This window comes from Ambystoma mexicanum, chromosome 13 (assembly GCF_040938575.1).
Source record: "Ambystoma mexicanum isolate Mex_15411 chromosome 13, UKY_AmexF1_1, whole genome shotgun sequence".
NCBI lineage: Eukaryota > Metazoa > Chordata > Amphibia > Caudata > Ambystomatidae > Ambystoma > Ambystoma mexicanum.
This window is the reverse complement of record NC_090938.1, coordinates 260,176,851-260,201,270: the sequence shown is the minus strand read 5'-3', so window position 1 is coordinate 260,201,270 and position 24,420 is coordinate 260,176,851. Positions and strand designations below refer to the sequence as shown.

The 24,420-nt window shown below is 41.4% G+C and overlaps 1 protein-coding gene across 1 annotated transcript; it reads left to right on the top strand.

Annotated features, from left to right (window-relative positions):
- The first annotated feature begins 6,355 nt into the window (after positions 1–6,355).
- LOC138520310 (olfactory receptor 11H4-like) lies at positions 6,356–7,309 on the top strand. The gene has a single exon (XM_069632747.1). The coding sequence runs from the start codon at positions 6,356–6,358 to the stop codon at positions 7,307–7,309; it is 954 nt and encodes a 317-aa protein (XP_069488848.1).
- The last annotated feature ends 17,111 nt before the right edge of the window (positions 7,310–24,420 follow it).

Sequence of the window (24,420 nt, the reverse complement as noted above, 5' to 3'; positions counted from 1 at the left end):
TGGCCATTCCTAATGGGGAGTTTTCCTCTAAATGAATATCCTGACAACCTTTATTATTTACCATGATTTTTACAGATCCCTCACCAATGTCTACCAATGGAATGTATTCATAATCCAGGCCTTGCTGTTTTATGGATTCATTCAGGCATACAAATGCATCAGAGCCTTTCATCTGCTGTCCATTTTTGCATTTCAGTGTTATTGCAAACTGTTTTGTAAATGCAGGAACAATAGTATTTTTCCTCATTTGTAATTCGACTGCATAAGGAACTAGTTGTGCACAATGATAAGCCCTTCTTTTGTCTTCAAATTCAGGTGCCGGCCCACCTAGGCGTGACCATATTTTTTGATTAAGGAAATCTAACACCATACACATTCTGTGCATGATGTCATTGCCCATGTAAAATTCATTTTGTGCTCCACTCACTATCCATACATTATGGTAAATTATTTTCTGCCCAATGCTAATTTTAAGCATGCATCTGCCTGCAATTCGGTTTTCAAAGTCTGGACTGTCCAACCCAGAAACATATTGGTTTTTAATCCTAAATTTCGGGATTTCTTCCCTCTCCATAATTTTTTGCAACAATTTCTCATTAATGAAACTCCTTTCATGTTCAAGCGCTAAAGTGGCTTTTATTGTTTTAAGATAATCATTTATACCAACGTGAACCCATGGTTGCTCATCTTCCATGTGTATTTCTGCCAGAGTGGTAATATGTTTTTCTGAATCTGTTTTAGGAACAATATTCTGTTTGCATGTATTCTCTTTTAAGTAAAAACGTAATGTGTGCTCATCTATAGCAGTCTGCCAATCATTCCTTGGGTCCAAGTATATTTGTACAGGTAGTTTTTCATTGTCGCTCTGATCTTTGTCTTGACACATTAATATAACAGTGTTTTGGCAATGGTGTGACATTCTTTTATATTGCTGTTTTGTGATTTTAGTTTCTTAGGCCTCAATGGTTTTTTGGTTAAGGACCACAGCACTCCATTCACCCCATCTATGAGAGGAGACAATCTTTTCAGGCAATCTGTCCCCATCAGAAATGGAATTTCACAAATAGATGTGATCAATACCTCTTGTTTCATTCTGTGCTTTCCTATTTTTATGACAACCTCAGTTACACCTATGATGGGCACCTCCTCCCCATTAAAGTTATGCACTGGGCCTTGATTTGCCTTCACTGTGATCTGACTCTGTGGAGGCCTCCCTTCATTGATACTCTTTACCAGCTCCTTGGACATAATTGTGGCCTGTGCGCCAGTGTCAATCATAGCGAAGGTGTGGCATTTTTCTTCTACAGTGATGGGTGCATAATATCTGTCCTCAACTTCCTCTAATACACATAAGAAATGTGAATTCTTATTGATTTCAGGACTCACCTTTCTCAGGTCTTTTTCACTTTTGGCTAAGCACATTGGTAAATGAAAAGACATTTTTCCCTCCTTTTTACCCATTTCTGTGCGAGATATTTTATTCATTTCTCCATGTTCAGAGGTTTTTTGGAGTGTGGCCACTGTTCGCGCATCCATCTGGGTAACATCAGAGACCACATTACAACCTCCCAACTGAACATGTGTAACAACATCATTCAGCAATTTGTCATTTTTTAATTCTGTGCATTTGTGATCATTTAGTGTAATACCAGCCCTTGCAGCCTCTTCAAGAATATGTGGCTCAAAGAATTCTTCAGGTGATTGACTTGTACCCTCCTTGTGAGTATTTTCTTTTTCTGTCTGTGTTTGGTCATTGTTTTGCTTGCCCAGGGAAGGAGCTATGGCATCCCCACTTACTCCCTGTTCACTGGTATTCCCCATGCATGAGTCATTTTTCTTAAATCTGTTCCTTTGTTCTTTTGGAATTCCTAATGTTTCTTTTTCATTTGTGCAAATCTTTACTGTTTTATTTAGCTCTAAGTTAAACCGTACCTCTTTTTTAGAAGTATTTGCACTTTCTATCACAATTTCATTTACTGGTACTTTCATTTTTAATCCATTAGTCACCTCAGAGTTGTCATGCAAAATTATATCAGAGCAATCTGTCATTTTGGCACTGCGATTATCATGAGTACTTAGTCACTTTTCGGAAGCCCCCCGGTCATTGCTATGGCCATCAGCCCCCTCTTTGGAAGGTTGTTTTTGCGCTGTATAGAGCTTTCCTATTTGCTCAGCTAACATTTTCACTTGGGCCTCAAGGCACTGGAACCTTTCCATCTCTCTAGGATCCTCTTTCTGTGGCCTAGGTCGATATTGGTTGTTTTCCCCCTGATTGGATCTATTCTGATACCTCTCAGGTGATTGATACCGGTTGGGATGGTTTCTGAACTCTTGATTCATTTGTGGAGGGGAGCGGGTTGCACCCATCCTTTGATTATAGTCCCCTGGTGGGGAATCATTGTACTGGCGTGGACTGTAGTTCACGTTTTGCCTCATGTCCTGTCTCTCAGATTGTGAGTACTGGCCCCTATGTTGATTTCCATTATCAGTAAATCGATCCACATATCGGGGCCTATCCTGATTACCATATATCATGGTGTTGGGATCAAATCTGCTCTGTGTCCCCAATGACTGGTAGGGACCATCATTTCTTTGATCTTGATTTTGTCTCTGGTTATTGTTCATACCTGCCATATCAGGCCGATATCTTACCCGGGGTCTATCCCCTAAATATCTAGGGCTGATGTAGCTCTCTCTATTACTAGGATCATGTGTTTGGAACATTGGTACAGGAAATGGCGATCTTTGTTGATTACCCCTTTGTTCAGGTGTCACATTATTTTTACCTTGGCTTTGAGCAGACTCAAGGGACATTTTGGCTGACCTGATTTCCATTACTGTGGCTGAGGGTTCTTTAGATTTAGGCCTAGTATCTTTCATTTTATCACTTTCTCTACCCTGACAATAGAGTACCTCATATAGCTTGGTGCTTTGATGTACAATCCATTCAAGGGACTTGTCACGGTCAAATTCACGGACCAATTGGGATATGATGTCTTTCTGTAGCCCATAGAAGTATGCGGTTTTAAACTCATTGGAATTTGAGTCAAAAGATACATCAAAGCGAGAGAATGCTCTTTTTAAGTCTTGTAAAAATTGGCGAGGGGATGCATTAGGTCCAGCAGTAATAGTGTACGCGACTTTCTTTGCCTCCTGCAATGACTGAAAAGGAGAAAAATGACGCCTAATTTCTTTTTCAAACTCCAGCCATGTCATATTCTGCTGTTCATTTAATCCCCTTATGATGCTGGCCGTCGGGGCATCTAAAGTTAAATGAAAATATTGTCTGTACTGTTCCTTAGGTATCTGGAGTGCTTTAAAAATGTCATGTACCGCTTCTAAGTGATCCTCAATGCAGCATTCACCTCCCTTTTTAAATGGTTTGATCAGGGCTTTAATGGATTTCATTATTTTTATGGGGCTACTTGTTGCAATGCATGGAATTGCACTATTTTGTGATTCAATCCTGTTTTCAGGTGTATGAGATTGGTGGCTGCCCCCAATGGGAGTATCAAATCCCCCAAGGGCGCTGCAACCAAGTTCAGTCACCGGCCCAGTCACTGGGGCACTAGCTCTTTGGGCAGAGCTAGAATTCACCTCCACTCCATTGAAGGTGGTACCCTGCCGCCTCTCCTGGGACCTGGGGATGCACATTTGCTGTTCTAAGTCCTTACACTTTTTAAGGAGTCTGTTGGCTTCATCATGCAAATAATTATTTTCATCACTCATTTTATTAATCGCCTCCTGCATATCGCACATTTGCATTTGGCATTCATTGAACTCTTTATTTCTTTTGTCTCTTTCTTGAATCATTTTAATCATTTCTTGTTCTGCACTCTGGAGATCACCTTCTTTTTCACAATGTTCGTTTTGTAAAATCTGCATTTCTGAAACAACCTCATCTTTATCCTGCCTAATGTGATCCACTAAGGCTTTTAAGTGTGTCAATTCTTGCTCACTATCTTCAAATTGTTTCTTGCTTTTGGATAACTGAGTATCAAAGTCTCTGCATTTTAATTGCATGTCTTTTTGGCATACATCCAATTCTGCTCTCAACATTTCCTGATTTTTACTTGCCCCATCTAATTCAGTCTTTAACCTGTTAATTAGCTGAGTATCATTCTCTTGCATTCGCAGGGACTTGTTTAAAATAAACCATATTTTGCCGCATAGCCGTATTAAACAGTCTTTCTCTGCACTTTTATCGGCTGCATTCAATAATCTTGTAAGGCAGACCTGAATTATGCTGCCTTCTGCAAAAATATTGTCTAGTTTTTCTTTCTGCACCTCACCCTGAATGCGGTTACTCCATTCTGACGTGCTATTCGAAGACCAATTCCCATGTGCAAATAACTTTGCCTCTAAATGTTGCACTAGATCTGAGAATGTGGTTTCCCTTTGTGACATTCTGAAATTCGTTTTTAGTGGCACACTGCTATTATAAAATGGGTTCCCTTTAATGTGCAAATGGCAGTGTGAGACACGCTTGCCACGCCCAGTAGGTACTCTGTGATCACTTTCCCGGCCTGCAACGCACCATAAATATGTAGGGTATTTTGTGGAGATTTGGGGCCTGACGGTATTTTATTACCGCCGAAAAATAACTTAGCAATAATCACTCTTTGTATTCAGATTTGGCCATGTGCAACAATAATACAATGGACATGCATTATTTCAGCACCCAGACCTGCATATTTGGTATACGTGGTTGGTGGTATTTTGGTGAGCATAATTCCCTTGTTTTATTTGTGGCCCCAATGTCCAGAATCCCTTATCTTTGCTTAGATTTTTCGTGTGATCACTAGAGAGACCTCAGACCTGCATTCTAGGAATACCACATTTCCAGTGATAGTATTGGTGTGCCACCATGGGCGAACTCACTGACTTATTTACGACAGAGAGCTATATGTGGTAGTCTTGTGGTAATTTCCACTACCTTATATACGGTAGGGAGCTATGTTCAGAGAGTCTCTCTTCCCGTTGGCTCATGTACCTCCAACAAGTTATGCTACAGTCACTCACAATTATTCATACTGATTCTGACATGCACACATCTGTCTTAAAATGACCATTGCACTGTTTAAAAATCTCCCCACATCATCGGCATTGTAATGGTAAATAGAAAATAAAACACCCGTCTGTTTTCAAATATTTTCTGTATTATAAAAGCTGCATTTAGACACGATCTCATTCTTTACAGAAATAAATAAAATGGTACAGTCAAAGCATTGTCTATGACACACTGCAAAGAGCGTGGCGGAGAACAGAATTCAAATTGCAACATTGGTATTTGATTAAGACACGCACAGGAATCCTACACTGACTGCATATTACCGTACACACTCAGCTCCCACACTTCTCATTACCTTATCTTTTTAGTTGTTCTCTTTGTGAATGTGGTTCTCTTGGATTAACTCCAGCAAAAAGGAACGCTTGCCTTCTCAAGCCGGGGTCATTGCCTGGAATTCTCAGCTTTTTCAGATAGGAATGCCTCAGCCAGTGGAAAGGTTTTTCTTTCAGCTCTCCCCAATCTCGACTGCAGCAGGACACAGGAATCTGCATTCAGTCAGGACCCCACAGCCAGGTCTTCTCCCCAGTAGTGCAGAAAGATGTCTGCCTGTCTTTTTCCCTGATACTGCCCACTAAAACTTTCCTCTCAGCCCTCTGTATGACGTGTCCCAATGAAATCCATCATCTCTCATCCTCCTACTCTTCAACAATAGCTTCGCTTATACATTTGCAATTGTTGCAAATCTGACTTCCTCCTTCCTGCAGTTACTGTGCACAAAAACACGGAGAATCAGGCAGAGAAGAGAAGAGAAAAAATCTGCACACACATTTAAATGGTTTTCAGAGTATACCTAATTCTGCAGTGGAGAACACATTTTATTAGTGGGTTATATTAAAATAAGGTTTTATTAGTCAGGTTAATTGTTAATAGGTTAGCTGTTAATTTTCAAATGTGTCTCTAGCAATATAGGCATTTCAGGTGAAAAATAGTGTGCATTTTTAAATGAACACGTGTGCTTTTAACTGTAAAAATAGATTTGCATCTTATATGTTAAAATCGTTTTTGACTGAATAGTCTGTCTTTCCTTGTTAATCTGCTAACCCATATAGCAATGCACCGCACCCTTGTGGTGGTGGTGCTGCAAAAAAAAATTTTGCTACTTGTGCAGTATTGCTGTACTCTGTACTGTAACACGCCAAATATCCTTACAGACAACCCTGTTATGGGGTATTATTTTAAACGAAGAACACAAATGCAAAGATATATGAAAAAAAGAATTCCTCTGTGCTTTCATTGTTTTTTTTCTTCATTATTTCAGAAAAAGTTATACCAGCGCCAAGAGAGATGGGAAGAAAGAACGAAAGCCCAGTGTCTCAATTTGTCCTGCTCGGTTTTCCTGATGCTAAACAATTTCAACCCCTACTATTCAGTTTCTTCTTGGTCATCTATCTCCTGACAGTCACTGGGAATGTCCTCATCATCTATGCAGTCAAAAGAGACCACCGGCTTCACAAGCCTATGTACTATCTCCTTGTTAATTTCTCCTTCATGGAGATCTGTTATATATCCTCCACTGTTCCTAATATGCTGTTCAATGTTCTGCTGGTGCAGCACACTATTTCTGTCCTGGGCTGCATCACTCAGTGTTATTTTTTTTTTGTGATGGGAGCTCTGGAGAATTACCTATTAGCTCTAATGGCCTATGATCGGTATTTAGCCATCTGCAATCCCTTGCGATACCCTGCCGTCATGACTACTCGCTTTTGCAGCACACTTGCAGGAGGATGCTGGGCTGTCACATTCCTTGCATCAATCGTTCCCATCATCTATATCTCACGATTGCAATTCTGTGACTCAAACGAGATCAACCATTTCTTTTGTGACATATCTCCTCTATTGAAACATTCTTGCTCAGATACAACAGTATTTAAGCAATTTTTCTTTACCATGGTGTGGATAATCATCTTTAGTTGTTTCCTTACAACACTAATATCTTACTTGCATATTATAAAGACCCTAATGCAGATCCCTTCTACCACCGGGCGGAAAAAAGGCTTCTCTACCTGTACTTCCCATGCCATAGTGGTGACCATGTACTATGGTACAGTAATATTTGTGTATGTCCGGCCCATGGCAAGTGACTCCACTGAAATGGACAAAGTGGTATCTGTGTTTTATGTGGTGTTAACCCCACTGTTTAACCCTTTCATTTATAGTTTGCGCAATAAGGATGTTAGAAAAGCACTTGCAAAAGTTTATGTGGAGAATTTTAGTGTGTGCTCAAATAGATCTATGTAGTGTTCTATATAGGTGATTTTTTAAATAATGCAAACATAGCTAGAATGCAACAGAGTGCTGTGCAATGAAGGGAGTGGGACATAGCGGGGTGAAGGGTAATATTGTTAGCATATGGTCCTCATTTGCCAGTGATAAATCCACTTTCCATAGACATCTGTGGTATGCCGGACATCACTGAAAATAACAATTGTGCTTCAGATCATAGCATATCAAGACAGATATACTAGTGACAGGACTAGACGAATGGTAACAGTTGATCACAATGTACAGAAACCACAAAAAGAGCAGTGTAACTCTTTTTTATTGATTAATATCTTGACTTGCAGGTTTTCAAGTCGAAAAGCAGGAGTGTTTCTACATATGATATTTACTATTTGATTAGACAAGCCAATAGAACGCGAAGGCATCTTTTTATAATGAATTATAGCACAGAAGATTAAAGCTAGCTCTGTTAAATTATAAACACTAACTTCATCTATTAAAAATCATCACTTTTGACAGTCTTCTCACTTATATTCTAGTCAAAACAACCCAACTTGGTTCATTACAAGGAAACAAAGAGTCAGATCAGTCATGTCTTAGACAAACTCAATGTCTTAGTGGATCGTGACTTTACAATCCTGTTCAAATGACTAGTATAAAAGGGTGGATTGGCTATAGATGAAAGTGACACTTTATGTATACCAAATACCCAACTTCCAACACCCACAAGGCAATATTTGCAGGAACATTTTAAACCTAAGGACTTGCAACAGGCGTTTCGCGGGGGATATACTTTAGCAACCTGGATATCTCAATTTGGGCATATATCATTCATTTTAAAGTTATAGTGAGGTCCAAGAGCAATCATGACACCCTATATTTTTGTTTCCATTCGATCAATTATCAATTTTATTTTAAAGGTTAAAAACATCAAAAAAGAACAATAAAAACACAAATACAAGCAATTACAAGAATACAGAAAATAATGAATTATTTAACAACATAATTTCAACTTAAAGATAATGGGCCTCATTACACGGTAGGCGGTAAACCATGGCGCTATTAGCGCCATGGTTCATGCCGGTAATTTACCGGCACCGCCTTGGAGGAAAGGGGAATTACTGCCCTATTCCAAGGTTGGGAAGGCGGTAATTCCTCCTTCCTCCATTGCCCTTCCCCATTCCCATTTTTGCCCCATAGGGCATAATGGGAATGGGGAAGGCACTAATTACGGTACCGCAAATTGCGGTACCGTAATTAGCTCCCTGGTCCCTTTGCGGGTTAGATTTTTAACGCCTGCAAAAAGCAGGCGTTAAATTCCCCAACCCGCAAAGGGACCTCGTAGTAAGGCGGTAAGGATTTAGCGGTACCGATAAAATACCGGTACCGGTAAACCCTTACCGCCTACCGTGTAATGAGGCCCAATGCCCTTTGAATATATGAGTACATAGCAGAAGCAACATGCATCTTAATTAACAATCTTTGTGAATCAGGACTAAATATGTTCCCCTTAGATAAAAGAATAAAACAGTGTTAGATCAGTAAATACTAGCAATTGTAGATGCTAGCAAAAGGAAACAAAACACCTCACTTACGAGATTCATCAAACCAGCTGAAAATAATGATCAACTGAGGTCTTCATTACTTAGCAACATGCCTATGCGTATTTGAAACCAAGAAGCTTTAGTCCCATTAAAGCTGTAGTGACTGTAAGTACAAATATCCAAGGAAGACCAAGCAGAGCAAGCTCATTTCTTAAATATTGCAACCAAGAACTATAAGAGCTGAAGTCTGAGGTTACCAAATCATGTATAGACCTATTGTTCCAAGGTCTTACCCATAGTTGCAATGGTGTGAGGTTGATCAGGTAAGATATTTACTCTAAAATAGAACAAGGTGCATTAAACAAGTAGAAGTACCCTTCCGTAAACCAAATATGCAACACAGAAACTGGTTTTCTTTTCTTGAATTTGTGCAGCAGATGCATTACCCAAAACTTAGTCTCTGTAGATGCTAGATGCTGATCCCCATTGACTTTGCACAATTGGCTGAATAGTGAATCTTGCAAAGCCCCTTACAAATTCGAGTGGCTGAACAAGTGACACAAGTCTGCAATCCAGATTCTTCATAATACTGATACCTAAATAAAAGGAATGATTGACCCACCAGAGCCTGCTGTTCATAGCAAACATTGTGGGCAATCTTCCTCTGCATCAACTCAAACATGATAAATTAGATTTCTTTATTTTCAGACAAAGATCATGGGCAGCCATAAAGTTCACGCATTGTAAGAACTAGTGATGCAAATTTCAAATGGGCCATACATTTTAGTGACAGCTCAGTCCCCTATAGAAAGGGTATGACAGTGTACAAGTGTATGATGGCGTAGCATTCTGCAGCTGGGGTTGGTGGCTTAGCACTGATGTGAGACACTGATGAGAATGTATACAAACCAAAGAAAGTTTGTGTAGTGTACTTTGAATTGCTTGGATTGAAGAGAATAGCATAGTGCAGCATTTATTTAAGTGGTGCATTTTAAAATCTGTTTGATTTTTTTTCTCTTCTATTTGAACTGCTTTTCGACCGGTGATTGTGAGTGCACTTGGGCTGTTTTGTGGCAGGGCATTTACTAATGGGGCACATGGTGGGCACTAGTGCATGGCAACATGACTGAAATTGGAATTACTGATCTTTGCACTTTTGCAGAGACAAAAATGTATGCTGTGGCAACGTGGTCTGCTGACACATTGGCAAGTTGGCGGGAATTAATAACTTCAGAGATTGATAAGGAAATTCCTGAAAAATTGTTTGCTGATGGAATTGTGCTACGAACGTGTATGTTGAGGCTATTTAATTCAGGGGAGTCGAAAGAACAGATAAACTGTCTAATCCACCTGGCTGCAAAGTCGTGGTTCAATCTATATAAGTTAGTTAAACTGAAAGTGAATGACAATGAGGTAATTGAAGCCTTGCACACAGATTTGACAGCTATGCATGAGGAAATGTTGCGAATGAAGAGAAATTTAAACAGGGTGAGCACTGCCTGCAGGTCCAGTATGATAATGTAAGTGCACAATTGGCACAGAAAAAGAAATCGTTTTTGGAGAGTGAGGGAGAAATTGAACATTCAAAAACAGTGTTGGATGGTGTTCGAAAAGATAGGGACATTGTACTTACAGAGATAAAGGCATTTGGGAAGAGTGGTTCTCAATCATCTTAAGAATTACAGGCAATGGAGGATGACATTTGTAGGTTTATGGATGAGAATGATAAAAGCATGGAAACTGTTGATCATTGTATAATGCAAATTGCAGAACTGAATGTGGTAATAGCCAAATTAATGTAAGTACATTCTGCACTTTACAGTAAAACACAATTTCTCCAGGAACAGTGTAGGGAGATAAAATGGCACAATTTGGGTTTCAGAGGTATTAGGGGTACAGAGCTGTTCTTGCCCTGTGGACAGCAGGGCGTTGCTCTCACCGAGACTGAAGGCAGCCGCAGTCTGGGAAATGGGCCAGCTGCCATTCTTTCAGAGAGAGCTGGCCGCTCTCCAGTGCTCAAATAATGGCTCTGCTTGCACAGAGCAGAGAAAGGGGGGTCAAAGTGACCCATCGTGCAATACATTGTGCAATGCTCTAAAGACAATGAAGTCATTAAGACTTGAATCAAATCATTCAAAAAGGATTTGGATATAGAAGAACATATCGAGAGTGTAAATGAAATATATCAGACTCTTGAAATCCTTAAGATTATTCCACCTTCCATGGGCACTGCTTCTGCTAGCTTCCTTTGAAGTTTGAAGGAGAAGAACTTATCATGGGAGGACTTTGAAAGAGAAATTAGTAAACAATTCTCTCCATATCATTCTATCAAAGATGCTAAGAAGGCTGCATACAACATGACTGAATAAAATGAATCGCCAGGTCAGTTCTTGCTAAATTTGAAAAGGACATTCTCACGTTTTGATGTGGCATGTGACCCGAATTCAACAGAATTCAAGGCCACGTTTGTTTACGGACTGAACAAGGACTTAATTTCACAACTGGGACATGAATTTAATAGAGATAAAACCTTAGAATGGATCATTGAACAAACCAGTAACATCTATGAAATAATCTCTCATGGGAAGAGAGGGTAGGAATAAAGAACCCAAACAAAAACCTAAAGAATCTACTCCAGCAATTTTAGAGTTAAAATCTGGGAAGATGCCATTGGAGACAGATCAAATTCAAATAAAGGCACACCACATAATCAGCTTGTCATGCATGGTAGACATATTACCTCTGGACCTGGAACACCGTCTTCACACAGAACGGGTTATGCTCATAGAACTGCTAAGCCTTTCTATTCTAAATGGAGGTTGTTTGATATCTTGCCTGGAAAACGACGTTTGCATTATTCACGTCGTTGAATTCACGTGATTCAGGATGATCACGTGTATTCCTGCATTACGTTTATAAGCAGCGTGGAGACGTCGCTTGCTGCTTCTGATTGAACCAACATGGTGTTTTGGTAGTTGAAACCTTGATCTGCGCCCTCGCATCTCTTCAGTTACATCTTTGGCTTTCTCCTGCGTGTTACTTTCACACGCATACTCCTGGAGCTGCATTCAAGAAGTTATGGCAGCTTTTCCTGTTTGTGTGTATTTTTCTACACGCTACCTTCGGCTGTCGTCCATTAGAAGACCAACGGATGGCTTTTTCTTTACACGTGAGTCCTGGCAATCCTGTCTGCGTGTACTTCAGTCGTGTGTATAAACACACACGGGTTCCTGATATCTTCGCGGGCTGTTTTCCTGGCTGCGTGTAATTTTGTCACGTGTAAAACCACACGCGGTTTCCAGAATTCTTCAAGCGTGTCTGTCCTCGCTGCGTGTACTTTTGTTGCATGTAAAACCCCACGCTGTTTCCTGAACTCTTCAAGTGTGGCGGTTTTGGCTGCGTGTACTTTGTCGTGTGTAAAACCCCATGCGTTTTTCTGAACTCTTCAAGTGCGGCTGTCCTGGCTGTGTGGACTTTGTCGTGTGTAAAAACACACGCGGATGTTTGAAATCACCACGTGCTGCCTTCCTGGCTGCGTGTAAGTTTGTCGCGTGTAAATCTCACATAGTTTCCTGAACTCTTCAAGTGCGGCTGTTCTGGCTGTGTGTACTTTGGTGCATGTGAAGAAACACGCTGGTTCTTGAACTCTTTAAACGTGCGATTCCACACGCAAGTTGGGTTTCATTTTGGATTTATGCCAGGCACCTGTGATGAGATAACAGGTGGACTGCATTTCATCATTTCGGTTCTACGTGGGAAAGGAAGTATTGCCGACAACTGTTTATTTGAAGGTGATTGTGCACAGTACTTTGGACGCTATCCTGTTGTGCACCAACCCGGTATCTAGCGTGAGCCTTGTGCCATTCGAGATAGGTTTCCCTTACTAACCTTCCCTCCTTTTGTCATTGTTTCAATTCTTGGATTTCTTCAGAGACTTGTTGGCGGAGCCTCCAGTTCTAAGTCTTCAGGTTAGTGTTGAACTAGGTGCTATTGCTGTGCTGTACTATTAGTGAGAAGTTTAGTTGGGACATTTTCTCATTATACCTTATTGTATCCTAGGCTGACTTCCAATGATGTTTCCACGCCCTTTCCAGTGATACCTCTCTCTGCCTGTTTTATTAGTCAGAGAGTTGTATCATTTTGGAAGGTCTATTTTTGACTTCACTACTATCAAGCCATGTGATTCAAGGATCCGGAAAAGCCTTACCAATTGTATCCATTATCGGTACCTGTATCCTTTTTCATAAGGTACTTGGGTGATTTATGACAGAATCAGAAGCCATGGAGAGTACGGGGTCTTGACTCAGTTAATCAATGATTTGAGAAACAAAATGGTTACGGCACAGGACACATTGCATCATCGCATGGATGTTATGGAAGAAGCCATTCATGCCTCTCCCCAGGGAGCGCAGTCTCCAGCGGCCACTGCATCTGGATCCGGGACACCGGCACCACAACAAGAGACCCTTAAAGTGGTTATCCCAACACAGTTACCTCTGGCTCCCCCGGAAAGGTTCACAGGTGATCCTAAAACCTATAGAACCTTTGTCAATCAGTGCTGACTCCATTTCCTGTGCCGGCTTAACTCGTTTCCTGATTTAACCACAAAGGCAGCATTCATACTTTCCCATTTGGGGGGTACTGCTGCTGCTTGGGCTAATCCTTTGTTGGAGACAAACAGTCCCTTGCTTTACGATTGTGACGATCTTCTGGCCGCCATGAGTAAGATCTTTGACATGCGCTATGCCGCTTAAGCTACAGATTTGGAGTTGCTAAGTCTACAACAAGGTAGTCAAACCTTATTGGCTTACATAGCCAGATTCAACCAATTAGCAGATGAGACTCAATGGCCTGAAGACAAGAAAACGGCTGTTTTTTACAAGGTTCTTTCAGAAGATCTAAAAGATGCCTTGTCTACAGTTCCTGTGGTCCCTACAGGGTTCACAGAAATGCTCAATCTAATTCTGCAAATCTATGCTCAATTCTCGCAAAGGAGAGAAAAAACCTTTCTTGCAAGCACCGGTTCGTCCGGATGTACCGGCAGCCCCCTCGAATGTCCCTGAACCAATGCAGATTGGTGCCGTGAGAGGTCGGTTATCTAATACAGAAAGGGAGAACCGAAGAAAAAACAATGTATGCATGTATTGTGGTTCATCTGAGCATTTACTGGCGGCATGTCCCAAGAAACCAGTTAGGGGTTCGGGAAATGCCAAAACTCGACATTAGCAGGAGTCCCAGTGTCGAGTATTACATCGGACTCCCATACCATTCCGGCATATGCACCTATAGCTGTGGAGGTGACGTTACATTTTGCTGACCAAGAATTAGTTTCCAGGGCTATGGTTGATTCCGGAGCCACAAATAATTACATTGACATCACATACGCTAAGAAATGTTCTATAACTCTGATAACCACGAAGAAACCTGAAACAGTGAGCACTGTGGATGGGTCAGTTCTGACTTCGGGTATGGTAACCCAAGAGACTGTACCTATTTGCATGATTTTATGAATTGGTCATTCAGAGGAAATTATTTTTGATGTCATTGCGGCTCCTCATTACAAACTATTGCTTGGTCTTGCCTGCTGACTCTCCATAATCCAACCATTGACTGGGTTACGCGATTGATCCAATATCCTTCTGTTTATTGTAACAAACATTGCTTTACAAGTCAGGGGGTGTCAACCAAATTGCATATTTTGGCATCTATGGAGGGAGATTCATCTATCAGTGTTGTACATCAGAGCGGTACACATATACCATGCGAGTATACAGAATATGCAGATGTTTTTGACAAAGACCATGTCACAATCACACTAACTGGAAGGAAGAGAGATCGACACTCTCCCCCAAACCACGGAAGCCGAATGAACTCGACCCTCCCACCGTGGTTGGCACAGGAGCCTGAGTTAGTAAACAGGTCGCCACGTGGCAGCCAATGGGGGGAAGAGGGGTTAGGGAGAGGTTGTGGATAGGGAGGGGAAATTAGGAACACCGGAAAGAGGATAAGGAAACTCCTAAGGTGGATGGGACTGGGGAAACACAGGAAAAAACCCTACTCTAACTCACATAGAATGAACAGAACAATCACCTGCACAGTTAACATATACCTGATTCCTGAATAGCACACCTTAATACGTGTACTGTATCCTACTCTGAAATATCATTCCCATACAACACATAAGCAAGCAATATGACCACACATAAGGGAAAGCTTCCCAAAATGATTAGACAATACACATGGCCCTTCGGGCAGCGTTAGCAACATACAACATAAATGCATTTCCTTTAGTTCCTGGCACTAGTGAAATGTCGTTGTCCATATGCAGTACTTCCTGCATTAACCCATATGAGATTGACAAAGTTCTTGAATTATATGAGTAACAAACACACTTTCGTTTCTCATACGGATTGAATTCAAAGTGATTAGGGCGTTACTTATCTCAGGTCTGGGGAGCCCGTGGGACTTCCCAGACAAATAATGAAACAGCGGTAAATCATTCCAAGCAGTTCAGGAAATATATTGCCCTCACGAGTACTTATCTTGAGTCTGGGAGCCCCGTGGGACTTCCCAGACGAAGAACAGCAAGCGTTGTCTCTGCCGGCTACTCAGCGCCCCTCCTGCTCCTACCGCACTGTGAACGCGTGCGATCAAGCGTTCCTCCTCTGCATCTTGTTTCGTCGCACGTGGACGCCTTCCTCCTGTTGCCGAACGCGGCAGCCTGACTCCTGCTCCCAATCAACAATAAGCCACACCTGCCCACTGCCGTTACCTGCCTTTAATCTGCCTTGATTCTTGATGCAGTACAGCTGGCAAGGCCCGCACAGGCCAAACTACAAAATAACACAAAGGATGCTGGGAACTGAAGTTTCCTTATCCTTCCAGCACATAATGTCTCAATAGGCGTATTTTAGCACTCCACGCCTGTGCCAACCCTGATTCTTGACAGGCCAAGCAGAACAGCTGCCTCCACATAGACAGTATGACTGTCCAATTGAACTTATTCCTGGGGCCAACATCCCTACTGGTCGAGTCTACTGATTAACTCCTAAAGAAGATGTTGTCTTTAACTCAGACATACACAACGGTTTGCCTTTCACACAAGGGGTGCTTTATCTACCAACAGACACCACTCGGAACAAGACTCTCAGTTGGGGACACGACTCCATTGTGGCAGCCCATCCTGTACAAAAGAAAACCCTAGAGCTGCTGAAGAGATGGCATTGGTGGCCTTTCATCACACGAGATGCAATAGATTATGTTTCTACATGTTCAGTATGCATCCAATGCAAGATCACTCCTGGCAAACCAGTGGGTTTATTACAATCTTTACCTATTCCTCACAAACCATGGTATGTGATATCAATGGATTTTGTGGTAGTACCGCTAAGAAATAATGGTTACAATACCATATGGGTTGTGTTGGACTACTTTACAAAATTGGCTCTCTTTGTTCCCTGTATTGGGTTACCAACAGCTGCTGTCTTGGCTGATTTATTCATCCGGCATGTGTTTCAGTTTTTTGGTCTACCTTCAGTGGTAATTACCGACAGGGGTTCACAATTCGCGTCTCGTTTTGGAGAGCATTGACCTCTACGTTGCTTATTGATGACAGGATGTCTAGTGCTTATCACGCACAAACGGACGGACAGACTGAGAGGGTCAATAGCACTATTGAAAAATATCTGCAGTGTTTGTGTCTTCAATTCCAATCAGGATGGGTAACTGTCCTCCCGGCAGCAGAATTTGCTTTCAATAATTTCTACCATAGTGCCATCGGTGCCACTCCTTTCTATGCTCTGTATGGACAACACCCCAGATCCATTCCTTTGGATTCTGGTTTGTCTATCGATACGCCTGCAGCAGGCCGTAATATCAGAGATCTCAAAAACTTACAGGCAAAGGTGAAGGAGCAATTGGAAAAGGCAAAAAGACGAGATAAGATCTATGCTGATGCTCGTAGAGTACCTGCACCTGTTTACAAAATAGGAATGAAAGTATGGCTGTCTACTAAGAATTTGCGGATACCTGGTCAAAAGAAACTGTAGCCTAAGTACATTGGGCCATGTGAGGTACTCCACGTGATTAACCCGGCTGCTGTCTGCCTGGCATTGCCACAACGATGGCGAGTGCATCCAATATTTCACGTGTCCCTCATCAAACCATGCTCCGATGCTACTAGATTGCCTATACGGCCAGTTGCAGTTTTACAGGAAATATTGGATATGAGACTTCGTTCCGGTCGACCATATTATCTGGTGGATTGGAAGGGGTATGGTCCCGAAGATAGATCCTGGGAACCTCTTTCCAACATTCATGCTCCCGCTTTGTTATGAACATTTCCCTTGAAAAGGGGAGTGGCTGCTCCTTTGGGGGGTGGCACTGTCATACATGGTAGACATATTACCTCTGGACCTGGAATACCATCTTAACGCAGAACGGGTTATACTCATAGAACTGCTAAGCCTTTCTATTCTAAATGGAGGTTGTTTGATATCTTGCCTGGAAAACGACGTTTGCATTATTCACATTGTTGAATTCATGTGATTCAGGGTGATCATGTGTATTCCTGCTTTACGTTTGTAAGCAGCGTGGCGACGCCGCTCGGTGCTTCTCATTGAACCAATATGGAGTTTTGGTAGCTGAAACCTTGATCTGCGCCCTCGCATCTCTTCAGTTACATCTTTGGCTTTCTCCTGTGTGTTATTTTCACACGCAAACTCCTGGAGCTGCATTCAAGAAGTTACGGCAGCTTTTCCTGTTCGCGTGTATTTTTCTACATGCTACGTTCGGCTGTCGTCCATTAAAAGACCAACGGTCGGCTTTTTCTTCACATGTGAGTCCTAGCAGTCCTGTCTGCATGTACTTCAGTCACGTGTATAAACACACGCGGTCCTGATATCTTCGCGGGCTGTTTTCCTGGCAGCGTGTAAGTTTGACGCATGTAAAACCACAAGTGGTTTCCTGAATTCTTCAAGCGTGGCCGTCCTGGCTGTGTTTACTTTTGTTGCGTGTAAAACCCCACGCGGTTTTCTGAACTCTTCAAGCACGGCTGTCCTGGCTGCGTGGACTTTGTCGCGTGTAAAAACACATGCGGATGTCTGAAATCACCACGTGCTGCTTTCCAGGCTGCGTGTAAGTTTGTTGTGTGTAAATCTCATGCGGTTTCCTGAACTCTTCAAGTGCGGCTGTTCTGGCTGCGTGTACTTTGGTGCGTGTAAAGACACACGCTGGTACTTGAATTCTTTAAACATGCAATTCCATATGCAAGTTGTTTTTCATTTTGGATTTATCCCTGGCACCTGCAATGAGATAACAGGTGGACTGCATTTCATCATTTCTGTTCTACGTGGGAAAGGAAGTATTGCCGACAACTGTTTATTTGAAGGTGATTGTGCACAGTACTTTGGACGCTATCCTGTGGTGCACCAACTCGGTATCTAGCGTGAGCCTCGTGCCGTTCGGGATAAGTTTCCCTTACAAACCTTCCCTCCTTTCGTCGTTTTTTCAATTCCTGGATTTCTTCAGAGACTTGTTGGCAGAGCCTCCAGTTCTAAGTCTACAGGTTAGTGTTGAACTAGGTGCTATTGCTGTGCTATTAGTGAGAGGTTTAGTTGGGACATTTTCTCATTATACTTATTGTATCCTAGGCTGACTTCCAATGATGTTCCCATGACCTTTCCATTGATCCCTCCCTCTGCCTGTTTTATTAGTCAGAGAGTTGTATCATTTGGAATGTCTATTTTTGACTTCACTAGTATCAAGCCGTGTGATTCAAGGATCCGGAAGAGCCCTACCAATTGTATCCTTTATCGTTACCTGTATCCTTTTTCACAAGATACTTGGTTGATTTATGACATAGAGAGGCGTGGCCATGCAAAGGAAGGTGGTGCCACCTCAAACACATTTTTTCCAATCAATGCATCCTAATGACAGAAGCTCATACATTAGTCCTTGGTAAATTAGTTTCTCGCCAAGGGTGGGATACCGCTATGATATGCAGGCACCAAATTATACCCAGAATCAGATGTATAACAGGCATTGGGGGCACAGAGTGGATTTGACCCTGCCACAATGGTATATGACAATCAGGCAAGACCAAGGAATGTAGATACGTTCATTGAAAATGGAAATCAACAAAGGGAACAAATTCAGCAAAATGAAAGACAGAATGTGAACTATGCACCTCACCATTATGTTCAGTCCTCTCCAGACGTTGACCATGGTCAGAGGATGGTCACCCCATTTTTCCTGCCCTTTGTGTCCCAGGAATTCAGGGGAAACACAAACAGGAACCAGTCTCCTGAAATGAGCCAGAACAAGCCTGATCAGGGTGAATTTAACTAGTACCGGCCTAGAGCACATGAGGGATGAGTTTAGGTATAATGACAGATTTCGGTGCTTGGAGGCACAGGTGAAAATGTTGTCTGAGCAGACAGGAAAACTGTGTGCAGTACAGAAGCAGCAACTGAAGGAAAGTACTGAATGTCACAAGAGTGACATTGCATGGGGTAACTACTACTACTACTATAATTACTACTTAGTCAGGCTTTCCACAACGAAAGTCCAAATGACAATGATTTCTCAACAATTGCAGAAATATACATGAAAGAATGTCTGGCCTGGATTCCTTTGCATGTGAATGGGCATACATACATGATTGAAGCAGTGTTGGCCCTAAAGCAGGAAAAGACTTTCATTGACCTTTGAATGAACAAACTTAATTGCCTAGTGATTTAAAACTGAGCAAAGAAATGAATGGCAATGATATAGGCAATGAAAACACAGACACAAGGGGGCTATGGTTTAATCAAGAGTTGAACCAAACTATTCATGTGTGTAGAAATGCGAAAGAACAAAATGTATATACACAAGAAGAGCCCAAAGAACATACAATCAAGTCAGTTCAAAAGGGAGAGGTGATATGAAACAAGTGAAGCGATAGGTGATGCTATAAAAACAAGCAAAGAGGGTGCATTGTCTGACTTTTCTAATAGTGATCATATCTCTGCAGAAAAGAAAACATTGCATAGACCAGATGAAAATGAATTCCCTGAACAATATTTTGAGCCACAGATGTTTCATGAGGCAGAAATAACAGGTACAGAACAAGCAATAGGTAAGCATCGCACATCAGAAACTGATGTTCTGCAACATGACACTTATGAAAATATAGAACAGTTGGCTTGCAGTGTGGAGATAAGTGGAAGAGATCCAGACAATGGGGAAAAAGCAGAAGAGTAATGGAGTATGGGCAGTGGGAGTCCCGACATAGAAGGCAGTCAATGGCAATGCTCCAAATGAATTCTCAGAATAGAAAAATGAATAAACAAATTGAAAAGGAGATGGGCAAAAAGGGGATAAAATATCAATTTCTAATGCCCCTTTAAATAGCAAGAAGTCAGGCAGGCCTGTAGAAAGTAATCCTTGAGATCAGCATTAATTCACACTTTCTTTGCATACTAGAAGAATGTGAGGATATGTAGCATGCCCCTATTAATGTTGAAGAGAGGTGTAATACATTTGCAATGATTGACACGGGTGCACAGGCAACTGTGATGTCAATGAATTTGTTGAAAAGCATAAATGAAGGTAGATCCCCACAAGAAATATTAAAGTTTAGGCAGAGAGAAGACACCATGCATAATTTCAATGGGGAAGAAAAACCAGTGGAGGGTGTCACTGAAGTTGACATCAAGATAGGGAAACATAGAATGAGACTCCATTTCTTATAGGAACAAATTGCCCTAATAAACTGTCTCCCCTCATTGATGGGGTACATGGGGTATTGCGGTCTTTGGCCAATAAACCCCTGAAACCTAAAAAAGTAGTGAGTCAGAGTAACAGTGCAAATGAATGCCACACCATTGCTAGATCAGAGAGTGCAGTCGAAGAATATGTTCAGAATTATCGTGTACCTAGTGTCGCTGTTATTCTCATGTGCCAGGATGATATAAAGGGATAAAAAGAAAAGCAACCTGTAGAGATTTACCTGGACGCCAAGAAAAACTGGCAAACTCAGGTAGATGAAAACACATTGTGTTTTTGTCTAAATGAGGAAAACTCTACACCAAACATTTCTGTAGTCAGGTCAGGAAAAATATATCTCAACAATTGCAGAAATATACATGAAAGAAGGTCAGGCCTGGATTCCTGTGCATGTGAATGGGCATACATACATGATTGAAGCAGTGTTGTCCCTAAAGCAGGAAAAGACTTTCATTCATGAACATGTGTTTAAACAAATCCCTGACAGAGAATAGATACCAAGTTTTAAAATAAAAAATCAGCAAATCTTTGGGATGGTTGGACCTGATTTGGGCAACAAATTGTGAGAAGATGCATGTTGTGAATCACAACTGGTTCCAAAAGCATTCATCACAATGTATGGATTGTAAGTGGGACCAGAAATAAATTCTATTTGGACAAATGCATCATGTACAGAACGTGTATGGTTCTAGACTTTTTGAATCAAAAGATTTGGTCTAGGCTGGGCGGAGCAGCAGCTGAATTTGAGGACAAAAGACATGCTTATCATTGTGCCCAAATGATGCCATATGCAATTGGGCTTCAGGTAAATAAGGATCTCATTATTCCTGCTTTCACCAGGCAAGTTGCTATAGCATTAAAGTACAGAAAGGTACAACAGATACAAGGGCCCGATGTATTTGTGTCTCAATGAATCCATGAGATAGCAGGGGATAGAATGTTAATATACACCATTAGTAGACATTGTGAATGGCCCCATTCAAATACTGGTAAATAACAAGGGGTGCCAAGACATTCATTTGGAAGAAGGTACAGCATTAGGGATGGGGGTGCAGGAATCCTACTACACCACTGATCTAAATAACGTAGTGATCGGAAATATCCCTGAAAACTATGTCACTTCACAGGATGAATTGTCTGAGTCATAAGATTCTAAACCAAAGGGGATTTTCAGGATTCAGCCTTATGAATCTAAAGATGTGATTTGTTGTCCTCTGGATAATTGCATCAAATATAAGGTGGTTGAATCCTGAAAAAGAAAAAAAAGAAAAGTGAAATACAGCAAATTTAATTGGCGGCCGATGTGCCAAGATATTTGAGGATGACGTCTCTCCAAAGAGACACTGCCGCACAGCATAGAAAAAAGCACAGAAGTCCCTCCTTTAGAGGATTTCCAAGAATTCTCTAAAATGGTAGAGGAACAAATTCAAGCTGCAGGTGCTTGCTCAAGTGAAGAAGAAAGAGATCAGTTGAGGAAAATATTCATGGAGTTGAAAGAAGTATTTGCCAAAGACGCCTATGATTGCGGGTTTACTCATTTGCATGTTGCTGTATTATCAGAGGGATATGGTGAGGAGCCTGTATTTGTACAACAATATAGGCTACTCTTGGCCTGTCTGGAGTCTCTGGCATAAACAAAACAATGGATAGAGAGCAGGAGGATGGCAGGCAACAACTCAGCGAATTGAGGAGGCAGGAGTCGCACATTCCTCCATGTTTATTATAATTATTGTACTGTACCTGGTTACTAAGATTAGCATGGCTACAGAGCCCCAATAGTCAGCAATCTTGGGTAAGGATACATCTCGCAACTTGATTTACAGGATGATGAACGAGGAGGATTTGATTGAGGTCTCTCCCTGTTTTGCACACTCTGCCTTGAAAGAGCAAGAAGTAATCTCAGACATATTGGGCTACTGCTGCGCTAAGAGGTCCCTCATCGCCAAATTCAGAATTGCCCAATGTGATGGGTTCCGATTTAGCTTTGTTTAATCTTGAGATCAGGAGCCAGAGGGCAGATTACTCCACATCTTTTAATTAGTCTAAATTCAAATCAGCAGCTTGCTCGTCTGTGAAAAAACTTAATACAGAAATGTAATTTAATCACGTTGCTGTTGCTGCCCTATTCACAGACTCTAGTCATCTTTTTTTTAACAGAGCTTCAATCTTGTCACTTCTATGTGACATACTTCCATTATGACTTATTCAATCTCAGGACATAGCCCAAGTGGAATTTGTTGATGATTTCAGGGTGGACTTTGAGGTATCACATATAAAGTCCAACCTGATTTTTAAATTGATTCTAAAAGAGGTTGAATTATTGTTGGGACTTTGTTTTGAAGTCTTTAGATGCAAACAGGAATTGGTTAGAAGATCAATAAAAGATAGTGAGCCAACCACTACTCCTTTGTTTAAAACATGTTGCAATGAAAGAAAATGTACAATTTCTACAGTAGGCACCGGGAATATTTGTTTTCTTAATGCAAAGGGTAAAACAAGTGGTCCCTGGTTTTAGCAAATCTATTACAGTAGAAATGAATGATCGCTAAGAGTAATTTTTAGTCAAGTTCCTTTCACATATTATTATGAAATAGAAGAGGGTACACACGTTTTTTGAACCCGCCCAATTATTGCCCTGTGTTATCAAAGTATGATGTTTTTGCTCTATGAGAGGTTTGGTTATTGCAGACGCCTAATTGGATTGTTATTGTATTTTTATAAATAGAGAGAAACAGTGTATAAGGGAGGTCTCTGGAGGTCTCCTACTGGGAATAAGTACCCTTTTCTGTCCCCTATTAGAAAAATGGCAGTCATAATCTGAAGTTACATTGGCAGTGAATCTTTCCTGGCCCTCAATGAAAAACTATATTGGTGAGCACCTGCTTATTATTAGCATTTGAAAAGGAATTGTTCAACTCACTGAATGCTCCTTTAAATAAGTGGCATTGTAATTGCAATCCTGATAAGATCATTTTGATGGGTGATTTAAATTGCATGATCCCCAATTTGGGTATTAAGGAGTGGGCTTATGAACCACTGCAGTTGCATATGGGAACAAGCAGTTATGGATTCAGATGGTGTAGGGAGAATTCTCTTATAAGGCTAATTTCCCAAACCTAGTGAGTCCCCCAGCAGCTTTGCTGGATTTTTGGGGTTTGTTTTTTTCTCCTGCTAAGAGCGAGACTCTTTTACTCCCACTCTTAGGCATGATTTGAGATATGTCTCTGACTATTTGTGTGATTTTTGGGCTATGGGGTCTTTTACTCCATAGGGTATCATCCGTTTTTTGTGTATGTGTTACACAGCACCCTCGGTGTAGTAACACAGGGGTGTCATAGTGACCCCCAAACATAGACCCCATACCCTGGGACTGACTACTGTCTCCCAGGGCATGTAAAGTCACCATTGACTTTACTAGTCTTAAATTGTGAACAGAACCAGTACAAACCATCATATTGTGGAAGTACTGGAAGGGGTTAATTATATTGCCCCAGGGCCTGTTTTCAAGGGGGCACTGTCCAGTCCCCCCTTGTCGAGTTTCTGGCTGGTGGCAGTGGTTACCACGTGAAATATTCCACCAGAATATTTCCTATGGGTTTTTCCCATTGATTTTAAACGCACCACTTTATGGTGCAATGTTAAAGATACCGCCGGTTTAGTTATTTAATATTAAATCCACGGGTGGGTCTTTTTGCCAGAACTCTTTTCTAAAATGGCATTCGTGTCCGTCTCTGTAACTCTGACCAAGGTCGAGCCCTTTGTTCCACATTTTGGTGGGCTTCTCCACAGAAGCCCTCCAAATGGTGCCACTCTGTC

Excerpts from the sequence above, each read along its gene's own strand:
- LOC138520310 (XM_069632747.1), top strand. The coding sequence starts at position 6,356 with ATGGGAAGAAAGAACGAAAGCCCAGTGTCTCAATTTGTCCTGCTCGGT.